Raw genomic sequence first — 24,460 nt, forward strand, 5'->3', positions numbered from 1 at the left:
CCCTCGGCCCGGGCACGGGCTGGGCTTGCGAGGGCCGCGACCCTGGGGGGTGTGTCTGGGTGTGTGAGACTTGCTCCGTCTGGGCCCCGGGGTGTGACAGCGTGTCTGGGTCTGACGGGGCCAGCTGCTGTCTGCGGGGCCTGGTGGGACTCCCCGGGCCTGAGCGTGTGGGGGCCTGGGAGATGTCAGACGGAGTGGGCAGGACCGGCCTCCTCCGGGTGATCGTGACGTGTGTCTCCATGTGTGGCGTGTGTGTCTGGGTGGGACTGTGATGTGTCAGGTTGTGTGCGCATGCACTGTGCCTGTTTGCGAGTGACCCCGGGGAGGATGTTTGTGTTAACTGTTGGTGGGTCCCAGCAGGAGCCTCCGTTTCATTTCCTGAGGGGGCTCTGATGCTGTGAGGTGTGTGTCTGTGCGGGGCACCATCTCTGAGTCTGTATCTGGTGTGTGGCTGGCGGTCGTGACCTGTGACCCTTCAGAATGTATTTGCGCGACTGCTTTTTGCTGTGTCCCAGTGAAGCTCCAAGGCTGGGTTCTGCATCTGGAATGGGGCCGCGTGCAGGGGCTGTCGCTGCCGCCAGGTGTCAGGAGTTTTTGTGTCTCCACGGTGGCTGCGGAAGGGGAATGTGTTTGCGAGACCGAGGGACCCGGTCCAGATTTGAACCTCTGTGGTGAGCGCGAACATGTGTGTGTAGCTGTGCCGCGTTTTCGTGGGGCTGCGGTGACCACAGTCTGCGTCACTGTGTCCTTGGAAGTGTCTCCACACACGAGGCTGGTGAAAATGGCAGTATGTCCTTACAGAGTGAACCCCACCTAGGCAATCACTGGGCCAAGGAGCAGGTACGGTGGCCCTGGGAAGGTCAGGACAGAGTGGGGGGTGGGGGGAGGGAACTGAAACCTGGGAGGAAGAGGGGCCACTGAGAGGCTGAGAAGAGGAAGCAGGAGAGAATTCACAGGCAAGACCACAGCAGATGGAGGGCCGCCCTGACCCAGGGCACTGTCATTTCTCACTTGCACGAATGGTCTCCCTGTAGCCCCCCTTGCCCGCATTCAGTCTACTCAACCATCAGCCAGAGAGACCCTCCGAGCACCTAAGTCAAATCACACTCTTCCTCCGTCGGGAGCCCTGAGTGCAATTTCCCCCAGGCCCCTGGAGGCCTGATGTGGCCTGGAAAGCAGTACCAGTGCAGAGGTTATGTGCCTGGATCCTCGACTCCAGCTGTTTGGATTCGAATCCCAGCTGTGCCACATGCTAGCTGTGTGACCTTAACGAGTAACTGAACCTCTCTGTGCCCCTGCCCTGGCATTCCTGTCTGTAAAGTGGGGAGCAAAGGGTCTCTAGAGCAGGAGCTGGCAAACTTTTTCTTTGAAGGGCTAGAGAGTAACTGTGACTTTGCATACGGTTTCACTGAGCACTGAAACAGCCTTAGGTGATGCTCCAATAAAACTTTATTTACAGACACAGGCAAGTGGGTCAGAACTGGCCTGCAGGCAGCAGTGTGCCAACCCCTGCTCTGCTGGGCTGTGGGGAGAACGCAGGGAGCTCATACACCATACCTGGCACGGGGAATATCATTACTCTCTGGCCTGTGAGTGTTAATGACCTGACTCAGCTCCCAACACCCTTCCCCTTATCCCTCCCTTCCAACCACATTGGCCTTTCCTCCCAGTGTCGCTGGCTCACTCCAAATTCATCCTCAAGACCAGGCTGTGCCTAGGTCTTCCTACCAAGAACACTCTCCCCCCGGGCTCCCCCAGACTGAGCTCTTGACTTCCTTCACGTCCCAAATGCTACCTCCTCCGAGAAGCCCTTCCTCCCTCCCCAAATCATCTCTCACTCGGTGCTACTTTCCTGTCTTAGTGTGACTTCCCATATTTGTCTCCTCCCCAGGAAGTAGGTTCCTGGTGGGCAGGAACTAGTCCCTTAGCCTCTCTGGGCTTTGGTTTCCTCATCTTTAAAGTGAGTGTTATCAGGGGCACCCTGGTTAAGCTTCCAACTCTTAAGTTTCAGCTCAGGTCAGGATCTCATAGTTCCGAGCTCAGAGTCCCAAGTGGGGCTCTGCACTGACATCTCGGAGACTGCTTGGGAGTCTCTCTCCCCCTTCCCCATGCGCGCGCGCGCGCGCGCGCGCGCGCGCGCGCGCGCGCTCTCCCTCTCTCTCTCTCTCAAAATAAATAAGCAGGAAAAAAAAATAGAGTGTTATCAGAGTCCCTGTATCTCAGAGCTTTGTTATGGTGATTAAATGAATTAATCAATAGAAGGCACTTAGAACAGCTCACAAGATGCTCCATAAATAAATCTAACTAGTGTTCACGGGGAGTCCTTGGAACATAAGTGCTCAGTAGGTGTTTGTGAGAGGAAATGAATGGAGACCAGAGGGGACAGATGGAACGGGAATCCAGGAACGTCGAGAACGTCGGGGGGGAGACCCCACTCTGGGACCCAACCACACACACACAGAGACCCCAGTTGTCTCTCCACCTTTAATCGACCCCAGAGGGCTCTGGGGAGCGGTGTCCTTAAATACAGCCCGGCGCAGCGGGCGGGGGCGGGGCCGGGCCTGCCGGGTGGGCGGGGCCTGCGGGGCGGGGCGGGGCCTCAGCTGCACTTGCAGGAGCGCACGATCATGTTGGACAGCTGCTCCACCTTGGGCTTGCGGCCCACGTAGTACACGATGGGCAGGGGCTCCAGCGCCTGCGGCACGCAGCAGGGAGCCGCCGACGCGCCCGGGTTGTGCTGGTTGTACAGGGCCAGGACCTGCGGGCGGGGTGAGGGTCGGGGGTCGTGGGCAGGGCGCTCCCACCCCTTCCGCCTCTTCCCCTCTCCCTCTGTCTCATCTCAGTCCGTTCCCAGTCTCTACCTCTCTCCCTTTTCCCCTCTTGCCTTGTCTTCACAGTCTCTGTCTCCGTGGCAGTGTGTGGACTCCAGGCCGTTCACTGTTCATCCTGTCTCTCGCGTTCCCTCTCCTTCCGTCTCCCGGCCTCCCCGCACCCGGTTGGTCACTCAGTCTCCATGGGTCTCGCCATGGACCGCAGATCCCTCTGCGTCTCCCTCTGCGTCAGGTCTCTCTACCGGCTCAGAGCCTGTCTCCTCCCATCTCTGTACCATCCTCTCTGATCCCCGGGCTCTCTCTACTTCTCATCTGGCTAAGTCCTCTCCGATTTTACCTGTTTGTCTCCCTCCACTCCCTCGGCCCCTGCTCCCCCCAGCCCAACCCCGGCTGGCCCGTGGCCAGACGCACCTTGCTGTACTGCGTGTCCAGGCTCCAGATGTAGGGACAGGGCCCTAGGCAGAAGTTGGCGTGGTAGCCCTTGGGCTCGTGGATCCACTTCCAGCCCAGATCCTTGCGGAAGTCAATATAGAGCTGCCGCACGCAGCAGTTCTTCTCCGTGGAGCTGCGGGGTGGGGGGTGGGGGTGGAGGGGGCCGGGTCAGGGGGGCGCGGCTGCTGCTGCTGCTGCTGCGAGGGCAGCCGCACCCCCGGGGTGGGGGGGGGCACCCTGGTTGCCCCCAGCACAGCGTCCATCTCAGTGATAATAGCAATAACGGTAACAGCAATGATAATCACTAACACTGATAAAGCGCTCTCTTTAGTCAAGCCCCTTGCTAACGGGATTGTAAACATCATTTCACAGAAGGCTCCTGACAAGTCTGTAAGAAAGTCAAATGACCGTCCCCAAGCCCTAAGTTCTATGTGTGCAACAAATACTTGTTGAACCAGGACCAACTGCTTAGCTGGGATCTACTGGGGGCTCAGTACAAACGAAACAGACAGGAATTCCTGCCTTCTGGGGCCACATGCTAGAGACTGTCATGTCGAATTTCTGCTCCGAACATGGCTCAAACATGGCTCTGTGTCTCTTGGGGCAAATGCCCAAGCCCTCAACAGGAACCACAAGGCGCCGCCTGGTCAGCTGATCTCAACTCCCTCCCCACTCTCCCTGACTCCAGACACTAGAACACAGCATCCTCCCTGTTCTTCAAATACAGCCCTGCCCCAGGACCTTTGCACTCACTCATCCCTCCTCCTGGCTTGCTATTCCCACAGATATCCACTCTAGTTCTTTTCTTTCCTTCAGTTCATTGAAATGTATGCTCAGATGTCCTTTACGCAGGGAGCCTTAACTCCTAGAACACTGCCTGATGTGCAGCAGGTACTCAATAAATATCAGTTAAAAAAATCAATATCCTCTCCTCAGAGCATCCTTTCTGGACCATCCTACCCAAAGTACCCATCCAAATGATGATGAATTCCATTCAGTGTGATAGTGGCATTTCAGTTCTGCAAGAAAATATGACAGTGTCTGTATTTGACGTGGGGCAAATCTTAATGCCTGTTGAAGCTGGATGAGAATCCATGGGACTTCATTACATCATATCTTGGTTGCTTTTGTCTACACTTCGAATTTTCCATAATAGAAGAAAATTTTAACCAGAATAGGAAAAATAGTACCCAATATCTATTTTTTCTTCCCTCTTCTTCTGATTTATTTTCCTTTTTTTTTTTTTAACATTTATTTATTTATTGGGGGGAGGAAGGGGCAAAGAGAGAGGGAGAGAAAGAATCCCAAGCAGGCTCTGTGCTGTCAGCGTAGAGCCTGACAAGGTCTCAATCCTACAAACCAGGAGATCATGACCTGAGCTGAAATCAAGAGTCAGATGCTTAACCGACTGAGCTGCCCAGGTGCCCCTGATTTATTTTCCTTCTAAAACTTATTGCTACCTGGAGCGCCTGGTTGGCTTAGTAGGACATGTGACTCTTGATCTCCTTGATCTCTAGGTTGTGAGTTCAAGCCTCACATATATTATATATTATTTACTGTGAGAGAGAGCACAAATGGAAGAGAGACAGAGAGAGAAGGGAGAGAGGGAGAGAGAGAAGGGAGAGAGGGAGGGAGAGAGAGAGAGAGAGAGAGAGAGAGAGAGAGAGAGAGAGAGAGAGTCCCAAGCAGGCTCCATACCGTCAGCACAGAGCCCAAAGCAGGGCTTGAACTGCGAGGTCATGACCTGAGCTGAAATCAAGAGTCAGACACTTAACCGACTGAGCCACCCAGATGCCCCTCTATGTTAGGTTTTTAAAAAGCATATTGGAGAATAGTGATGTATAATATTTTACTGCTCTAGACTCATAATCCCTGTCCCATGCTCAGAAGCAAAAGCCAGTTCCTCCCCAGTCCAGGCCCAGGCTCCTGCTTGTGTGGAAAGTACCAGGGCATTTTATGTGCTGGCCTCTGGGGCCATGGCTGAGCTGGGCAGGGACCTTAGCTAAAAAGCTTGATTCGTGGGAAGCATGAACACTTTATATTCCAGGTTCATATCATGTGAAAGAGATATTCTTCAAAGCTACAAGTACAGTATGATCCAAATTCTGTTTTGCATAAAAGGACTAAAAGGAAATATATTCAAATGTTGATTTTTTTTATACGTGGTAGTGTGATGGGTGATATCTTTCTGTATTTTCTAAATTCTTGACAGTGGGTATGTGTTACTTTTAGAATAAGAAAGAGAAGAAGGAAAGAAGGGAGTAAGGGAGGGAGGAAGAGAGAGAGGGAGGGAAGAAGAAAAGGAGGGAGGGAAGAAGGGAGGGAGGGAGGAAGGAATATGCAGTGCCCTCTCCACATCCCCCCCCCAAAGAAAAACGAACTCTGCAATTGGGGCAAAATAAAAAAATACGGATGTGTATACATGTTTCAAACAGACACTGTGTCTGGAAGGAGACACAAATATAATAAAAATGACTGTCTCTTCTTCAGAGAGGGGTGGGGATCAGAGCTGGAGGGTCTCTCACTATTCCTTCTAGGTTTGGCCCATGTGCATGCATTTATCTATTCAAGAAGTAATCAACAGAGAATTAACTGATCTCAAAACCCTATGAGGCAGGCTTTATTATTATTATTCCCATTTGAAGGATGAAGGAACTGAGCCCCAGAGAGGAAAGCACTGCCTGCCCATACACAGCATGTAAGTGTGGAGCTTGGGGACAGGTTCACGGCCAGCTCTGTGCCCCCCGGGAGGCTGGGGCCTCATCTGTCCAGCGCAGCCATGTCAGCTCAAGCACAGCAGGAAGAGGCGATGAAACAGCATTTCCGGGGGCAAGACAAGGCCTCTCCAAAAGCCACAGAGAAGGGAGCCAGGAATCTGAGATCCCTGTGAGCTCAGCCTGGTTCCTCCCCAGTCTGGTTGGGCCTCAGTTTCCCCATCTGTCCAAAGACATGAGGGATGTTGGATCAAATAAGGTGTTGTTCAGGGTCAAGGAGGCATCAGGAAGTCCAGGACCTGGGAGAGTCCTGAGCTCCTGAAACCACAGGCACATATGTGCGCATTTACAGGCATATTTCTGGGGAAATGTCCTGGCTTTCAGCTTCTCAAGGGGGTCCTAAATTCACAGAAGGGAAAGAACCCCCTGTCCAGAATAATCTTTCACTTCCGGTTCAACTCTGGCTGGGGGTTTTGAGGTCCTAAGATTTGAATAGTCTGTGACCCTGATTACCCACCTGGGACATCCTCCCTGTGGGGTCCCCAGAGCAGCAGAAGCACCATCTGAGAACTTGTGGGGAATGTAAATTCTTCAGGCTCACCAAAAACCTACTGAGTCAGAAACTGGGGGTGGGGCTGGGGCTGGAGGACAGCAAGCCATATTTAACAAGCCTCCAGGTGACTTTGAGGCACTTTCTAACCCATTTATTTAGTGCAAGGCCTCTTGCAAAGCTTTCTTCTTCTTCTTTTTTTTTTCTTAATTAGCTCTCCACCTAACATGGGACTTGAACTCACAACCCTGAGATCAAGAGTCCCACACTCTACTGACTGAGCCACCCAGGTGTCCCTCTTGCAAAGCTCTTGCAGAGCCTCTCTGCCATCCAGTCAGGGCCTGATGGGTAAAAGAAACCCACTTGGGGCCCCAGAACAGAACAGGCTGAAGGCCTCACATTGGATGTTGGGTAAGAGTTCAGGGAGGCTAACTTCCACAATCCCATGTCATGGCCAAGTTCACTGCATCTCTGCCCCTACCCACTTCCTCTCCCGCAATGGGCGATTTCAAAGCACATGCCATCCACCATGTCATTTCATCCACAAATATTTCCACATGTATCGCCAAGAAAATCAGGACTATTGTAAAACATAACCACAAGACCATATAAGAAAAATTCTCAATTATTCCTGGATATCATAAAATATCCAATCAGGGTTCACATTTCCCCAACTGTCTCACAAATGTCTTTTTGTTTTTACTAGTCTGCGTGAATAAAGACCCAAATAAGGTCTACACATTGCAATTACTTGATATATATTTTAAGATTCTTTTAGAAATCTACATAATCATCTCTCTACCTCCCTACTTTGCATTGTATTTGTTGAAGAAAGTGGGTCAGATTTCCCACAATCTAATTGTTGCTGACTGCAAGCCCATGGTGTTCTTTAACATGTTCCTCTGTCCCCTGTGTTTCTAGAAAATTGGTAGTTGGATTTACCATTTTGTTCAGCTGCAGGTTCACTTTTTGGCACAACTTCTGAGGTGACACTGTGTCCCTCCCTGCGGAGGCTCCCATGGCTGGCTGCCTCCCTCTATATTGTTATTAATAACGTTCATTCATTCGTGGGGTTGCTGGGCTAAGGCTGGGGCTGGTGCTAAGCTTGGAAATAGAGCTGACTTTCCAGAAGGCGAACAGCATGTAACAAAGCCCAGAGGTACCTCATCCAAACAGTAAGCTGGGGAGGGACAAAGGTCAGATTATCGTTCTAATTCTGCAACATCTAACTCTGTATTTCAACATGCTAAGGAATCCAACTTTTCAACTTTCTTAGATTGCGATACTCCAGCATCTCAACATTCTAACAATGGCATTTCCAACTTGCTAGGATTCCTGTATTCCAACTCTCCGGTATCTTGTCATTCGTGATATCTCAGTATCGAATTACAGCATTCCACAATCCTGAGCCCATCACTCAAGAGGTCCAAGCTGCCACCTCTGAAGATCCAGCTTTCCAAGAGTCTAACATCCCAACACTGAGCCCCAACACTCTAGGATACCAATAATCTGGATTTCTCCAACCCCAACATTTGTAGATGCCAGCTGTTGTTTTTTTTAATATATTATATATATATATACATATATATATTATAGCATATATATATATATATATATATACACACACACACATATATATACACTTTATTTGAGGAAGAGAGAGAGGGGGAGAGTGGGGGGAAAAGGGCAGAGGGAGAGAGAGAGAGGATCCCAAGCATGCTTCATGCTAAGGATGCAGCCCAGTGCGCGGGACTTGATCCCACAACCCCGGGATCATGACCTGAGCTGAAATCAAGAGTCAGACATTCAACTGACTGAGCCACCCAGGTACCCCAGTTTGTTTTGTTTTGTTTTGTTTTGTTTTGTTTTTTGTGTTTAAGTAGGCTTCATGCCCAGCATGGAGTCCAATGCGGAACTTGAACTCATGACCCTGAGATCAAGACCTGAGTTGAGATCAAGAGTAGGCCACTTAAGCAACTGAGCCACCCAGGTGTCCCATGAATGCTAGTATTTTAAAACAGGCTTCCACCATTCTGAGCCCAATATTCAAGGTCTCCAGTCTGCCAACAGTGGAGACTCCAATCTGTCAATGGTATGGGAATCCAACATGGGCAATCTTCCAATCCTCAATTCCCTAATTCTAAGATCCCAACACTCCTTGAGTCCAACATTCTCAGATTCCAGTCATTAACACTGAATTCTATGTCCTAGGATCCCAACGTTCTAGAACCCCAGCCTGCCAACATTGAACTTGCTCGGGTCCCTCAGTCTACACACCAACACACCAGCAAGAAAGCAAGATGATCTCAACATCTTAGGACTCCACATCCCAGCATCCTAGAACTCAGAGCCCATCCTCTGAGCCCTCCAGGCTGAAGGAGGTGCCAGCCATGCGTAGCACCAGCCAGGTGCCCAACTTGAGCCTTCCCTGGTTGCGCCCAGCCATCACACCACCAGACGAGAATGCCACAGTCAAGGGCTGAAAGGTTCACCTGAAGCAGTAGTTGGTGTCCAGGGCTCGGCGGTGCCGCGAGCTGTGCAGGTGCTGGGCCCTCTCCAGCGGGGTGGCCATGAGGAGCAGAAATGGCCGGTTCATGCCATGAATGGTGGCCAGATCACCTCGGCGGCTGGAACTGAACCCTGCTTTGGTTTGGAGTTGTAGGGTGTGGGGGAGACATAGACACACACTCTCAGATGGATGAATGGGGGCAGGGGCAGGGGGAAGAAGACACAAGTGCACACACAGGCGCACACACGTGGGCATGGGGCTGGGCCAGGGAGATGGGCCTCACCGTTGATGTCCACTTGCAGTGTGTTATCTTTGCTGTCACAGGAACAGTGGGCACTGAGACGAAAGCCCTCTACTTCCCCTGTGGGAGTGGGGAGTGGGAAGCCAGTGTGAGATGCCAGGTGCTGTTCACACCCCCACCGTGGGTGGAGCAAACCCAGGGTGGAGGGGGTGTTGGGGGTCCCCCTGTCTCTTCCCCTGCCTGCCCTCTCCCTGCATCCTCCTGCTCTTGGCCTTGCTTCCTCCTTCTCCTCCTTCAGGTCTCAGCTCAAATGTCACCTCCTCCAGGAGGCCATCCTGGACACATGCCCCACCCCCACAGTGACATCACTTTATTTTCTCCATAGCACTCACCCTCCTGACATTCGCATTTGGCTATTTGTTTCCTCATTGTTCTCAGTGGAAAGCAGGATACATGGGGGCAGGGATTCCTGTTTTCTTGCTCCCCGCTGGGCCTAGCCCACAGTCTTAAAAATAAACATCTACTGAGTGCACGCCCCCGGGTGCCAGGCCCTGTCCTAAATGCTCTGTGAGCATTATCTCTTCTGATCCTCGCCAGAGGTCCCAATTTAATAGGCACGGAAGCCAAGACCCACAGAGGGCAGATGATGTGCCCCAAGTGGGAAAAGGTAGGGATGGGGTGCACACCCACAGAGCAGCTGTGGGAGAAAGGCTTCTTGAACAAATGAGTGAATGATTTTCTAAGCTCCTACTAGGTGCTGGGCCCTGTGCTGGGTGCTCTAGACTCTGCAGTGACCGAGACAGGCCTTTGTCCTGCGGCCCCGGGCCCCTGCCTTTCAACACCTGGCCGATCCACCACTTATCCCTTAAGTCTCTATACTATCACCTTCCCCCAGGAAGCCCTCCCAGACCCTCTAGGATGGGTCCCAGCAGCACTCGGGGCCTCCCCACCCCGCCACGGCTCCTTCGGGTCATCACTGCCACCTAGGTCTTTGGCAAGACTTTGTAGATGTCCAGAGTTGCCCCATGAAGGCAGCATCTAGAAGTTGTCTTAGTTACCACTGTGTCCCCAGCATCACCGCACACAGGGCGGGGCTCAGAGCAGGGACCCACTGGCATTTTTTGAGGGGAGGCATGAACAAAAGAGAGATCAGGAAGGGGGATGTGGGTGTGGTGGACTCAGGTCAAACACAGTCCTCTTACAGACAGATCGGCTGTGTCAGGCTCTCCCTGGACTCAGGGTACGCCTTGAACACTCTTGCCTCTCCTTCTTTCCCCGACGGGTTCCACTCAACCCTCAAATATCAGCCCTGATGTCCCCTCTTCCAGGAAGCCCTCCCTGACCCCAAGCTGGGTCAGCCATCTCCTCTGGGGTCCCTATTCCAGCCCTACCCAATCTGGGTCATTACCATCCAGTTTTCAGGTCTTTCCCCACTTCCCCCACCCCAAGAATGGACTATGGGCTCCGTGAGGGCAAGGGTGGGGCTGTTTGGGTCACTGCTGTGTCCCCAGCATCACCCACCACCCAGCAGGTGCTCAGGAAATGGATTAGGCATTATCACTCAGGTCTGAGGTCTAGGAGGAAGGCCACGTCTTGGCTGGGACATGGGGTCCCAGCTGCTAGGCAGGACAAACAAAGGGCTCTATCCCATTACAAAATAGGGGCGGGGCAAACAAGTGGTCCTTACCTCCATGGCTCAGCCACTGCCGCACCACTCCAGTGACATCAAAGGACAGCCATTCCGGCGTGTCACTGGGCGCCAGCAGCCGGTTGCTGAGGTAGCGCCAGGAATTATTGCTGTATTTCTGGGGGGAGATGAATTAGGGGGAGACAGTGGGTTAGATGTGGCTCCCCACCCCCAAATACACTGACTGCACCCCCACTCCTGCTCCACCAAACAGGCTGCCAGAGAGTCCCTCAGACAGTCCCCTCCCAGACATCCACGCTGTGGGGCCCTGCAGGAACAACCCCCACCCCACCGCTGGAGAGGCCTTGGGAGGAGAGGAGAGAGAGCCCCAGGGCGGGGATCAAGGCACCTGGACGGCTCAGCCTCTGCTCTGAGTCACTGTGGGGACCCCTCCGCGGCCTGAGTTCCCTCACTGGTGAAATGCCAGGCCCCTTTCAGCTGAGACAGTCCACCATGCTGAGATCCTCCTGGGACATCCTGGGGTCCCCTGAGCATACAATTCTGCACATCTGACACCCTGAATTCTCAGAGCCTGTAACTTTCTAGGGGCTTATGTTAGAAGTCATTCCATACCCCAAGAATAACCCATTCAATGAACCTGAGACATTCTGAGAGACTGATGTTCTAGACACCCAGGAGTCTGGCACGCCCCAAACCCAGATGCTGCAGAGGTCTGATGCCCGTGTGCCACAATCCTCTGGGGCTGGGCAGAATACTCCAGACACTGGCAGCGTGAAGCTGAATTCTCTAGACTCCCAAGGAATTGACCACAGACACACTTCCTTTGTTGTAACAGTCTACCACCTACCATTAAACCCAATGTCCCACATGACGTGGATTCCAGGTCGCATAATCTTCTAGACTCCAGCCCTCCCAGAGGCCCCAGTCTTCCTGGAGACTCTAACTCTTCTAGAACAGAACTATCCAAAGGAACTTTCTAGGATGCTGGAAGTGTCCTTTATCTGCGGCATCCAAAATAGCAGCCACTAACCACTACGGAGCACTCAAAATAAGGCCAGTGAGACTGAGGGGTTGAACTTTTTTTCTTTTAGTCAACTTAAATGGCCACGTGTGGCTAGTGGTCCTGGACAACTGTACTGGACAGAACGGCTGGAGAGCCTGCAACCTTTCAAGATTCTGGCCTCCTGAGTGTTTAGTATCCTAGGGTGCTAGGAGCCTGAAAGTTCTAAAGGCCCCCATGATTCCATGGCCCGCACGCCCCCATCCTGCCGAGTCTGTCTGTGTGGACCTTGCAGCCACCAGCCATCCAGCTGCCCACCTCGGCCCCAGTGCAGCCCGCCTCTGGGGCCCGGACCCCCACCTGGTACAGCTCCACGTGCTGCTCCGCTTTTAACTTGAGCCTCAGCAGGCGCAACTCTGCCCGGGAGAGCAAGACGGGCTCAGGCACTGCTTCTCGGAGCTCCGACGTGTTAAAGAGCATATATATGCTGTGCGGGGTACGCTGGACTTTCTCATAGATTTCTAGGCGGGAGGAGCAGAGAGGAGGGAGGTCAGGGGGTTTGGCAAGGGCGGAGGGAGCTAGCACACCCCAAGTCTAAGAGCGTGGGCTCCCGGCGCTGACGACCCTGGGTTGGAACCCGATTCTGACATTTTTTAGCAGTGTGACCTTGGCAGAGTGGCTCTCCCACTCTGGATTTGTTTCGCCCTCTGTAAAATGGGGTCTGAGCCACGCTTGTCTCCTGTCATCTGTAAAGCGTCCACTCAGTACACAGCCCTAAGAGGGGCTGCTGTGCTCGCTCAGGCGCCCCCAGCACTTGAAGCCTCAAATGCAAATTGAACGGCAGGAGTAGGATGGAGGGAGCAGCCTTCCAGCTCTGTGACTTTGGGCAAGTCACATTCCTTCCCACAGCCTCGCTTTCGGGGCTATTCTTTGGGAAATGACAACCCCACCAAACTCCCTAACTGCCCACCAGGCTCTCCTAACTGAAGCACTGTGTGTCAGATTCTCAACTGTAAAGGGAGGACCGGTTGCGAGATTATATAGTGTGCGACGAGTGAGCTGGTGCGGTAAAGCAGGCAGCAGTCTGCACACCCGGGCTGTGCTCACGCGTATGTTAAAGAGTGCTCACTATTTGCCAGGGGCTATGCACCACACTTTACAAGGGCTAAGACATTTAAACCTCACAACAACCTCATGAGGAAAAGACAATTATTGTACCCATTTTATAGATGGGGAAACAGGTCATTTGCCCCACGGTGGCATAGGTAAGGAGCTACAGGGCTGGGATTCAAACTCCGGCGGTCTGGTCCCAAAGACTACTCTTAACCCCAAGGCCATGCAGTCTCCCTGCTACTGTGACATTATTACTACTACGAATTACTCTTACTATTACTAATTGCTTCCTGCCTTCTCTCCCTCAGCTGGTTAGACAAGGCAAAGTTCATTCTAGGTAGGAATGGCTTTGGTGGGGGGAGGAAGAAAAATGGGAAGAGTGCGTTCTAGTCTAGGAAAAGTTTGGGATGAGCAGGCAGGCCATGACCTTGTAGATCAACTGGGATACATCCTTTAAGGCCTCTGCCGTAGGGGTGCAGAAATGGAGGAGACAGGATCTGATGAGAAAGGAGAGGCAACTCCTTCCATGGGCCCCCTGCCCCTACTCCTCCCCACGCTAGGCAGGCCAGCCCGGGGCCCCCACAAAGAAGCCCTATCTTGACCCAGGGGTTACTCAGCAAACCCCAAAGGAAGTGTAGTGCAGGGGTGGAGGGTGGGAGGACGGGTGGAGACAGATACAGAGGAAGAAAGGAAGGGCAGGACCGGGTCAGAGGGAGGGATGGAGAGACCACAGAGACAGGGAGACTCGAGGAATAGGGCGAGATGGAAAAAGAGGGAGAAAGAGGGAAGAGACTGTTCAGACCCATGCATGGGATATGGGAGACACACGGGAAGAGAGATACAGGGGTTTGGGGGCAAGATGGAGCCAGACTGGGAGGGGAGAAGAGGACTGAAGGTACCAGCGGTAGAGAAATCTCTACAACGAAGGTGAAACGACCACAGAAAAGGTGAGCCTGAAATGTGGGTGGGGAGGGGCGTCACCTGGCCGGGCACGCATGCGTGGCCCAAGGACCACAGGTGCACCGCCCAAGACAGAAAATGAAAACAGGGGGGCTGCCCCAAACCTCCGGGCCACGCGGAACCCCTGGGTCCCCGCGTGGGCGCCGAGGGGCCGGGCCCAGCAGCAGCCCCGCCCCAGAATGGGGTGAAGAGGGCGGGAGGCGCCGCAGCCGCGAGGGCGGGGACCCGACCTGCCCCGTCTCGCCCCAGGCTCCGCGCGCGATCCCCGCCCCCCGGGCAAGGAAAAGGAAGGGAGGGCGGGCTAGGCGGCCGGACGCTGGGGTTTCCCCAGCCTCCCGGAGAGGAACTGGGACTCTGGGGTCCAGACTCTCCTAGTTCAGCTCTGCGGGGTCCTCCCCCCCCCACCCTTTCCGGGAGGGCAGGCTCCTCCCTCCGCGCGTGGCACCCACGTGGGGCTCCCTCACCCCGACCAGCTCGGTTTTCTCACCCGGATCTTGCAGAGTCTCACCCACCCACCTCTCCCTCTAGGGCTCGACTCCTCACTCAGCCCGCTTCCTCCCCTCCCGCGGCGTGGGGGGCTCGCTGCTCCCAGAACGGCGCTGTTTATGTCTCCCCTCCACTCCCTCCCCGTCCCCCGTTCTCACGCCTGTCTCCCCTCTCTCTAAACCCCTTCCCACCACCCACTATTCTGGGTTTCTTGGGGGCTCGCTTCCCGCGCTGGGCTTCCTCCTCTCACGTCCATACGCCAAATACTCGGGGCACCTCGCGCGCATCCCCGACGCCCCCCTGGGGGTCTCCGCTGCTCTCCTGCTCATACCTCCCCCCACCCCAAGACCTCGGGTCCCCTCTTCCCCGCATTTATCATCCTCCTCTCTGTGGGCCCTCCCCCAATCCCGCGTGTTTTTCGCGCTCGCTGCAAGTGGATCCACTGTCCACTTTCCCGATACCTCCGGAGTTCGCTTCACCTAGTTTTTCTGTCCTTCTTGAATTTTCTCGCCTCGTGCCCCTGAGCTCTGGGTCAGCTTTCCCCACTGCCTCCCCTCTCTCAGATGCTGGGGTCTTCGCTTCTCCCAAAGCGGGCTCCCTCTCTCTATGCAGCCCTCACCCCACGACCCCCCACACTCTAGTACACTGTGAAGAAAGAAGTCTTTCTACCCCTTCACCCCCCAGTTGCTTCTCTCCCTCTAGGGGACTGCCCCCCCCCCCCCACGATCCCGCAGGTTCCCGTCGCCCTCTAGAAGCCCACTTCGCTCCCTATCTCCTGCCCTTCAAGGCCAGATACCTGAGGGGTAGGAAACTCAGTCCTCTCCTCTTTGAGACCCCCCTCCCGCGTTCCCGGCAACCCCGGGGGTCCTCTTCCTCTAGGCAGTTTCCTCTGCCAGTAATTTCCTCCCCCGTGACCCCTGCACTCCGGCGCCCCCTGGGGGCTCCCCTCCAGGGTCCCCGGCCCCTCTGAGCTCACTGTTGGTGTTTTCCACCATTAGCACGCGGGTGACCTCCTTGGCGTAGTAGTCCGCCTCAGGCTCGGGCTCCGGCTCGGCGCTCTCCCCCGCCACCCGGTCGCGGGTACTGTTGTAAAGGGCCAGCACAGCCTCGGGCAGCGGGCCGGGCGGCACCTCCCCCTGGCTCGGGGGGCTGGCGAGCCGCAGCTTGGACAGGATCTGGCCGCGGATGGCCTCGATGCGCTTCCGCTTCACCAGTTCCATGTCGATGGTCTTGCAGGTGGACAGTCCGGCGGCCGGCCGGCCAGGCGTCAGCACTAGTAGCCACAGCAGCGGCAGCAGCAGCGGCAGCAGCCGCAGCCCGGAGGGCGGCATGGGGGAGGCGTCGCCCCCGGCACTGCCGAGAGCGCGAGCCCCGCTGCGGTGGGAAAAGGGAGGCCCCGCCCCTAGAGGGGCTCGGGGTCTCCCGAAGAAAGATAGGAGGGTCGGGGTGAGGTGAGGGGAGTTGAAGCCCTCAGGGAGAACCGAGTGGAGGTGGAGGGGAAGCTCTGATGGGTGGTTTCTCGGTATCCCAAGGAAAAAACCTAGAGGGGCGAGATCTGGTACCAGAGGTGGGTGGTCTTGAGTAGGAAAGTTAAGGAGGTGTGGGAGAGATCCCGTCTCCCGGATCCCGGTGGAGAAGGGTCCTTGGATGCGCGGGGGCTCAGGAGAGAGGCTGGAGGTGGGGGAGCAGCGTGCAGGGGGGTGCGCCCGAGGTCTGGGGTCAAGTCTTCGCGGGAGTCCGGGTTGGCGGCTCCTGAGGGCTGTTCCGGAATGGGGGCGCCTGGGGGACGCCGTGGAGGGGGCAGGGAGGGAGCAAGCGTCCGAGGCGGTGGTGGGGCGGTCTGGGGTCCCCAAGTCCTGCCTCCTGGCGGGGCAGTGCCGCGCCAATCGGTCCCCGCGTCTCCGGCTCCCAGCGGCAGCGGAAAAGTCTCAAAACTTTTTTTCCTCTTCTCCCAACCAGCTCGTCCCTCCTCCCGCTCCTCCTCCCCCTCCTCCCCGCAGTGGCGGCGGCGGCGGCGGCGGCGGCGGCGGCGGGGGCGGCGGCGGCGGCTCGTCTCAGACTCTGGGGCCTCAGGCTGCTCCTCGGCGGCTCCTTTCTCCGCTCCCGGCCGAGGCCGGCCCCGCGGGCGGCTCCGAGCCGGGGGGTGCCCCGGAGGGGGCGTCCCCCCTGCCCCCGGCCGGGGGCCTCGCTGTCTGGCGGATCCGCGGCGGGAGGAGGGGGTGGGACGCCCGGGGCGCGAAGGGCGGCGGCGGCGGCAGTGGCGGGGACCGGCTGGAGCGGCGGGGGGTTTTGAAGCCGCCCCGGCCCCACCCAGGAAGCGCGCGGGGCGGGGGCGGCCCCCAGGGGGAGGACATGGGGGGGCCGGGCCACCGTCCTCATCTCGCGTGGGCGGGCTCCGAGGGGGGTCCCTCAGGCCCCGGGGGGAGGGGGCGGACACCCCGGCTCCGCCCCGCGAACAGGGTGCTGCCTCCTGGCGGCTGAGCGCAACCTAAACGGGCAGACGGGTTGCGTGTGGCTTTGAGGGCTGTGCGGGGTCGTGGAGAGAATGAAGATCTGGCGGGGAGGGCTCAATCGGAGGCTGGGGACACATGGCACAGGGGATCAGAGAGCGGGGACCCCAGAGGAGAGAGGGTGGGAGGCTGGAGCAGAGGGGAAGAGGGTCAGCCAGGAGACGGGGACCCAGTGGGGAGAGGCGCACAGGGGAGCAAGGAGCCCCAAAGAGAGGGGGTCACAAGAGGGGCCCCCAGAGTGGGGAGGAGGCAGAGGTTGAGGCACAAGATGGGGGAAGTGGGTCTGTCAGAAGGTGGGGACCTGAAGGAGGGTGTCAGTGGGAGGACAGGAGGGCACAAGACCTCTGACAGATGAAGTCAGGAAGGCACCCACACCTGTAAGAACTGCTCCTTTATTGAGCACTTCAGTGCGCAGTCTCTTCTCACCCAACACCCTGCGACCTCACACACTTAACTGCCCCCATTTTACAGATGGGGAAACTGGACCTGAGAGGGGCAGCCACTGGGCTTGAGGTGCTGGCCAGGACAGAAGCCACGGCCTGCCTTGGCTGGGGTCAGATCTGACAGTCTCCGGACCCACCCACGCTTCTGACCACCGGGCCATCCTGCCCCTCCATAGGTAGCCGGGTGTGGATAAGGGCCTGCGAGTGGCGGCTGGGGCAGGGTCAGCATTCCACACCATAGCGGTCGAAGTGGCGCAGAAGCAGGCCCAGCTCAAGGTGCACAGTGCCACCGGCGGCCGTGTGCAGGCGATAGCGGTCGGCCCCACTGTAGATGGCGTCCCCGTGCAGCAGCTGAGGGCCGCCACCCACAAAGGCCCGTGCCAGCTGCTCCCGCCAGCTGCCCAGGGGCCGCCATGTGGGGCAGTCCAGCTGGTGGGTGCCCGGACTGCTGGGCACGTGGCAAAAGCCGTAGCCTGCGAGCTGGCAGCGGCCGAAGCTGTCCTGCGACCACACCTGGAGATGGAGTCGGGGCCAGCCTGCAGGACGGGAGGGAGGAAAGGAGCGATGGTGGAGCTCCGTCTCCCCCTCCTGGATCCCCATCTCCTTGATCCCCACTGGTCCAGTCCCCTCCCCGCTGGGTTTCTGCCCCAGCTTTCTCTCCCATTCACAAGGCAGCCAAAGGAATCTTTCCGAATCTACTTCCCTCCCCTGCTGAAAACCCCTCCCTGGCTCCCCAGTGCCCTCACTATCAATTCCAACCTCAATACCCCAGGCCCTCTGGATCTGGCCTCTGCGGACATCCCTTCCTGTGGCCTCCTCTTCTGTGCCCCCATTTCAGGGCAGTCCAGTCCCCAGGTGAGCGCCTTGGGCCTTGTCCGGGACACCTCCTTCCCTCCCCACAGCCCACTCTGTGCTCTCTGGGCCCAGGGCGTTCCTTCCTGCGCCTCCAATGCACCTTCCGACCTGGCAGCTAGAAGCATCTTTCCCCCACATCCATAGGTTTCTCAATGTCCTTAGAACACAGTTCAGCTCCTCAGCCCGGTAGGCAAAAGCCCTTGGAGACCTGGCCGCATTTCACCCTCCTTTCTGCGTCCCCCCCCCCCCCCACCGCCGCCTGCGCTAGGCCCTATTCTAGAAGCTGGGGACACAGTGGTGAACAGAGCAGACAAAAATTCCTGACATCCTAGACAACGAATGTAGTAAATAAGCAAATTACAGGGTATGTCAGATGGTGATAACTGCTCTGGAGAAAAATAAAGCTGGGGATGGTGGGGGTGGGGATGGGGTTTTAGAAAGTGGGTGATCAAGAGAAGCTTTTCCGAGAAGGTGACGGTTGAGCGAATGCTTGAGGGAACGGAGCCAGCCATGTGGATGGACATCTGGGGAAGTACGCCCCCAGGAGAGGGAACAGTGTGTGCAAAGGCCCTGAGGTGGGAGCTGGCTGGTGGCGCCAGTGAGGCTGGACTGAGAGAGGGAGAGAGGGACAGGAGGTGACAGACCAGATTGTCTCAAATTGATTATGATCCAGGATAAATCTTTGGCTTTTACCGAGTAAGATGGGGACCATGGGGGGGAGGGTTCTGTGTAGAGACAGAAGAATATGACCCAACTTGGGTGTTCACAGGGGAACAGACTATGGAGCACAGGGAAGAGGCTACTGTAATATCCAGGTGAAAGGTGAGGAGGGACAGACCAAGAGACCAGAGAGAGAAGTGGGGGGGATTTAGGATACATTCCAAAGGTAGAGCCAAAGGGATTTCTAGGTGGGCAGAGTGGGGGTTGAGGAAAGAGGGGGCAAAGACAGTGACCGTACTGGAGGATGTGGGGTCTGCAGAACTGAAGGACAGTCGCCTGCCTCATACTCCGGCCCATCAGCCACAGGCAGCCAGAAGAATCTTTTAAAATTGAAATCTGACATGTCTGTCACGGGCTATGGCTCCCGAGCACCTTCTGGAGATGGCCTCAGCTCCACGGCCTGTCCCCTGTCACCTCACCCCTGGCCCTTCTCCTGTTTACCCTCGATCCTCCAAAGGCCCCTGGCTCACTTTCCCCTTTGGGCCTTTCATACGCAGCTCTCTGCCTAGAACCTTCTTCCATCCCTCTGCCGTACAAGATCCTACTAGCCCTTCACAGCAAAGCTCAAACACCCCCTCCTCCAGGAAGCTCTCCCTGAATTCCCTCGCAGTCAGGCTTCTCCTCTGGGCTCCCCTACCCTCTAGGATCCCCCATTCCAGTCCTGCCCACTCTGGGATGCCACTATCTGGGACAGCTCTGTCTCCCCCCGCAAGAGATGGTGAATCCGATGAGGACAGGGCTGGGGGGCTGTCTCAATCACCAACATTTCCCTGGCATCGCCCAACACAGGCTGGGCGCAGGGCAGACGCTCAGTAAATATTATTTGTATTGTTGAAACACATGTCATGTTGACTTAGGCTGTTTCCTAGAATCCACTCCTCTCCAGTGATCTAAATTTTCCACGAGAAAAGGCTTTCTGATACCCTTCCTCCCCCGCGTACTCGCTTCCCCTGTGAGCAGCTGGGGAGCCAGGACTGCAGAAACAGCTACCAGCCCTCTCTCCCTCATCACCCCCTCCCAGCTTCCTCCTGATTGAAGCCTCCTGTTTGTCTCTTCGAAAGCCACCTCCCCTCTCCCCCTGGTCCCCACCTTCCCCTCACCCCCTGCAGCCCTGGCCGGCCTAGTCTTGCACACCCTAGAGCCAGCCTGCAGAGAGCCTCTCTGGGACCAGGCCTGGCCAGGAAAGGGCCCCAGAGGGCAGCCTGGGGCCCAGGCCGGGAACCCACCTTGGAGGCCTTTGGTGGCGAAGTGCAGGTCGATGGGGTGGGACCAGTAGGCCATGTCCCCTACTTGGGGGGTGTCCACCTGTGTTTGGCCCTCCCGTACGCCCGACAGGAGCTTCCACGCTGCCCCTGCAGGGAGGGGTAGGAAGCAGACATCAGGAAGGGGAGGCCATTGTGGCTGGAGGAACCTGTTTCTCCCTGGCTTTGGGGGGGTCAGGGGTTACAAAGTGTGGACTCTAGAGCCAAATGTCTGGGTTCAAATCCTGGTACTACTTCTCCCTGCCTGTGCAACCTTGGGCGAGTTACCTTCCTCTGCCTCGGTCTCCCCTTCTGTAAGACGGGTGTCCTCCTGACACATCCCTCATAGTTTTCTGAAAAGATTAAACGAGCTAATACACAGAAAGCCCTCAGCACAGTGTCAGGGGGGCAGAGTGAGTGCTGGGTAAGTGTTGGATATCATTTTCTGACTCTTCACCCCATGTTTAGAGGCCTAGTCCAAGGACAAAGATGGGGCCGAGGATGTCCCTTCAAGAGCACCAGCACAGGGTGAAAGGTGCATAATAATAGCAATCCTCCCGAGGGTGAAAAGAATAGCAAAAATGCACTGCTTCCTGCGTGCCAGATGCTGTGCTAAAATCAATTCACTTAATCTGCCCTCTAGGGCTCTAAATCCCCTCCCCACCCCCTAGTTTAGACTCTCCTCTGTAGCCCACAAGGCCCTCCATGGCCTGGCCTATGCTCCCTTCCTGAACTCCTCTCCGACCACTCTCCTGTCACCACCCTCTAGCCTCACTGCCCCCATTTCTGTTCTCTTCCCCCCACCCCCGGGGCCTTTGCACTGGCTGTTGACTCTGCCCAGAAAGCTCTGCTCCTGGATGTGCCCTTACATGGCTTTTCCTCAACCTTCAGGGATAGGCTCCAGTGCCACTTTCCCAGAGGGGTGCTCCCTCACCCTCCTATCCAAACACGAGTCCCTGTCTCATCATCTCCTCTCATTTCTTCTGGTATCTACCACTGTCAGTAACCAGTCTGCTCATTTTATTTCCTGTCTCCTCTACTGGGAGCTCTAGGAGAGCATGTCTGTCTCTTGTATACTGCTGGGTCCCCAGGACTTCAAACTCAGGATCTTTGTGCACAGAAGGTGCTCAATACATGTTTGTTGGACAAGTAAGGGCTCCTAGGAGGTGGGTGCTGATATAATCCCCATTTTATAGGTAAAGGAAGGAGAAGGAAAGTCACTTGGCCATTTAGTCCCCCGAACACTTATTGAACACCTGCTGTGGGCCAAGCACGGTCGTCCATGCTGGGCACAGCAGGAACGCAGTTTACCAATGTCCCACAGTGGTGCTGGACTCAAACTGTGCTCTGACTGCAGGGCCCAAGCCCTTTATCTGGCTGCCCCTGAGCTCTCTGCTGGATTAACTATCTCCCCCCCCCTACCACCACCAAGAGCCCCCTGAAATAATAAAAATCATGTTGGTGATCTCTTCCTTCTGGGCCAGATGAGGAAAGTACCAGGCCTTCAGTCAGGTTCTTCACTTACGAGATTTCCCAACACCCCTATGAAAGACAAATATTCCCACTCTACCACTTTACAAATGAGGAAAATGAGGCTCCAAGTGGGGGACGGGGAGGGGGGGGCGGTCAGCACCTGGCCAGGGTCACAGAGCAGGTGAGTGGTGGGGTCCAGACTGGAAACCAAGTCTGACTCCAGGGTCTGCCTCTCATCTGCTCAGCTGGAGGACCCCAATTTCCCTGGGGGATCTCAGCCACCACTCTACCCACTAGGGAAATCGCAAAGGACCCAGGGCCTCCAGAGATGAAGGCGGCAATAGCCACGCTATTTCATGAGCATTTATCTGTGCTGGGCAACACACCCAAGGCTTTACTAACAGAACCCCAACCAGTTTCTACACAAGTGAGGCAAACGCTTACTGGGTCAGGCCCTCTTCTCAGTGCTGGTTGATATTCATTTAGTCCTTACAACAACCCCATGAAGTTAAGTATTGCTATTATTCCCATTGCACAGACAGGGAAATCAAGGCAAAGACAAGTGCCCAAGGTCACGTAATTAATATGCGGTTTTGAACTCAGGCAGTCCACTCTTAACACTCTGCTGCCTCTTAGCTGCTATTAGCTTCCTTTTTAGACAGGGAGACTGAGGCCTAGAGAGGTCAAGTCCAAAGGCCACCACTCAATAGGTGAGGGACTTAGTTAGCATTTGAGCCCAGATCCGGCAGCCTATGGCCCGACCCTTGATGCTATGCTGTCTCTGATGGGGAAAACTGGGGCTTCCAAAGTCTCCCCTGCACCTGTGTGGATGAACCTGAATGACTGATAGAAAGGGGTTCCTACATTCTCACAGAGAATTATGAATACAGTAGGGTGGCCTCTTCTCTGTAAATCTGGGATGGAAACCCATTTTACAGTAAGAATTTAATACATGGAGACTGTTAAGCAACGAATGGAGATGGGAGAAGGACCCAGGCCCTCCACACCCCCCAAGACAGTGAATGAAGTCCAGTGGGGATAGGCTGCCTAGGGTTTTGAGGATTGGGAGTGTGTCTGTGTGGGTGGGGTGGGGGGGGAATCTAGCCTATAGTCCCATATCCTCAGGGGCTTTGTGTTCAGAGAAGGGGAGCCAGAGCTCCCACAGATGTGAGATGGGAAGAACAAGGAAGGAGTGTGAGATTCACATTGTCAGAGGATGGTCATGGCTAGGAGTCCTGAGAGCCAATGGAAGAGGAGGATCGGGGACTAGGCGAGGGAGTCAAGGAAGGGGAGTAGAAACTCTGGGCTTGGAGGTCTGGGTGGGGAAATGAACCAGGCCCCAGAATACCTGTGTGGATGCCCCACTTGCAGAAGAGGCTACTTTCCGAGAACCCGGTGGCCCCCATGATCTGCCCGATCACGTGCACCTCAGCCATGGCCCTGAGGGAAAAATGTAATCACAGCCCTGTGAAGTAAGTGTTCTATTATGTCCACTCGACAGATGGGGAAGCTGAGGCCTACCAAATAAGGGGCAGTAGGATTCCAAGCTAGTTTCGTCAAACTACTGAGGCTGCCGCCTTAACCATGGGCCTGACCGTCCCTCCAGGAGAGCCCGGGGAAAATGACGGGGGGTGAGGTGAGAGCTGAGGGAGAAGCTGGCATCTCTCTACCCGCTTCTAAAATAACCTCTTCCTTAAACTCAGCGCAGCGGAAAGCCCCGCCCCAAAGGCCCATGGCCCCGCCCACAGGCACAAAAGCCCCGCCTCCTCACGTCGGATCCCGCAAGCGCCAAGAGGCGCAGGCCTTTTAAGTGCAGGGCCGCCTTAGCCCCGCCTCTAAGCCCGGGCATGCGTTATTCCCACCTCAGAGCACCTAACGGTTAGGTCGGGCCAAGAGACAGCGGGGATTGCAGTTCATGGGCCTGACCTGTCCCTCTCTCCGCGGATGCTGACTTCCTAGGCTTGGCTCGCGCCTCTCCCAGGACCTTCCCGGCAGCGAGAGACCTGAAGCGCTGATCCCTCCGAAGCTGCGCCAGCCTTCGGGCTCCCTGGTTGTTGCTGGGGCAACAGCAGTCTCCTCCCCTAGTCTTGCACCCGCCCTGCGGGTCGCTAATTGGCCCTAGCAGTCTTCGGGGCGGGGCTAATATGTGATGGACGTTTTCTCTCCCCCTCTCCATTTTGGGAAAAGCGTCTCTCCGCACACTCAAAGGTTCCGCCATTTGGGGCGTGGTCGGGCCGCTGCCATCTTGAGTGTGGCTGAGGAAACTTGCGCGCCAACTGTTTCTGCCAGGTACCTTCCTCACAAAATAAGCGATTCCATCCACGCTGCCTGCCTCCTCGAACGCTCTCTCCCAGCCAGGACCACAAATCAGACTTGAGCCAGGACCAAAGGGGAATCTCCCTCAAGGTCACTGCCTGCATCCCCCTGTCTTTATGAAAAACATTCTTCCACCTTCAGAGACACTCAAGTTGGGGAGAGGGGTTTTCCTTCCTTTTTTGGGGGTTTCCTGTGGCTCCCCACGGACTGATAAATCCAACTTCCTTCTCAGAAATACTGTTAGTGCTGATTCTGAGTAAGAAGGGGGGGCGGGGGGGAAAGGGGATGAGAAATGAGGAACTGAGGCCTCTTTTTTCTGCAGAAAATCTGGTTCTTGAAGGCTGGACTCTGCCAGCAACTGGTCATGTGCCCCTGCAGGTCTCCAGGTCTGTTATCTCATCTGTGTAATGGGTATAAG

General features: G+C 55.9%; 3 protein-coding genes across 5 annotated transcripts in view; 1 reads left to right on the forward strand and 2 right to left on the reverse strand.

Moving 5' to 3' along the window:
• CCDC97 (coiled-coil domain containing 97) overlaps positions 1-9,023 on the forward strand; it is a 22,304-nt gene extending 13,281 nt beyond the window's left edge. The window contains exon 5 of the mRNA XM_047835432.1: positions 8,739-9,023. Coding sequence (XP_047691388.1) covers positions 8,739-8,754 — 16 coding nt within the window. The 3' untranslated portion in view covers positions 8,755-9,023. The remainder of the gene's footprint in view (positions 1-8,738) is intronic.
• TGFB1 (transforming growth factor beta 1) lies at positions 2,471-16,705 on the reverse strand. 2 transcript variants are annotated; one of them, XM_047835429.1, is made up of 7 exons: positions 15,461-16,705; positions 12,286-12,446; positions 10,965-11,082; positions 9,320-9,397; positions 9,020-9,170; positions 3,243-3,396; positions 2,471-2,758 (listed from the first exon to the last, which is right to left on the reverse strand). In XM_047835429.1, exons 1-7 carry the CDS (start codon positions 15,813-15,815, stop codon positions 2,600-2,602), a joined length of 1,176 nt encoding a protein of 391 aa, XP_047691385.1. In that variant the 5' UTR covers positions 15,816-16,705; the 3' UTR covers positions 2,471-2,599. The 2 variants fall into 2 exon arrangements, with proteins under 2 accessions (XP_047691385.1, XP_047691386.1); XM_047835430.1 differs by having other exon boundaries at positions 9,020-9,167; positions 15,461-16,703.
• A 665-nt stretch (positions 16,706-17,370) lies between these two features.
• On the reverse strand, positions 17,371-23,814 carry B9D2 (B9 domain containing 2). Of its 2 annotated transcripts, none has more exons than XM_047835434.1 (4): positions 23,589-23,814; positions 23,075-23,166; positions 20,239-20,364; positions 17,371-17,973 (listed from the first exon to the last, which is right to left on the reverse strand). In XM_047835434.1, exons 2-4 carry the CDS (start codon positions 23,160-23,162, stop codon positions 17,660-17,662), a joined length of 528 nt encoding a protein of 175 aa, XP_047691390.1. In that variant the 5' UTR covers positions 23,163-23,166; positions 23,589-23,814; the 3' UTR covers positions 17,371-17,659. The 2 variants fall into 2 exon arrangements, with proteins under 2 accessions (XP_047691390.1, XP_047691389.1); XM_047835433.1 differs by having other exon boundaries at positions 23,653-23,810.
• Positions 23,815-24,460: the final 646 nt, after the last annotated feature.

The sequence above is a fragment of the Prionailurus viverrinus genome, chromosome E2 (genome assembly GCF_022837055.1).
Source record: "Prionailurus viverrinus isolate Anna chromosome E2, UM_Priviv_1.0, whole genome shotgun sequence".
In the NCBI taxonomy this organism is placed as follows: Eukaryota; Metazoa; Chordata; class Mammalia; order Carnivora; family Felidae; genus Prionailurus; species Prionailurus viverrinus.

Bases quoted from the DNA above. Each gene is read 5' to 3' on its own strand.
- TGFB1 (XM_047835429.1), bottom strand. From the start codon at position 15,815: ATGCCGCCCTCCGGGCTGCGGCTGCTGCCGCTGCTGCTGCCGCTGCTG. The intron at 9,398-10,964 runs GTAAGGACCACT...CCACTCCCACAG, and splicing joins GCAGTGGCTGAGCCATGGAG to GGGAAGTAGAGGGCTTTCGT. The intron at 2,759-3,242 runs GTGCGTCTGGCC...CCCCGCCCGCAG, and splicing joins TGGACACGCAGTACAGCAAG to GTCCTGGCCCTGTACAACCA.
- B9D2 (XM_047835434.1), bottom strand. From the start codon at position 23,162: ATGGCTGAGGTGCACGTGATCGGGCAGATCATGGGGGCCACCGGGTTC. The intron at 20,365-23,074 runs GTATTCTGGGGC...CCCTCCCTGCAG, and splicing joins CAAGTGGGGCATCCACACAG to GGGCAGCGTGGAAGCTCCTG. The intron at 17,974-20,238 runs GTGGGTTCCCGG...CCCGTCCTGCAG, and splicing joins CGCCACCAAAGGCCTCCAAG to GCTGGCCCCGACTCCATCTC.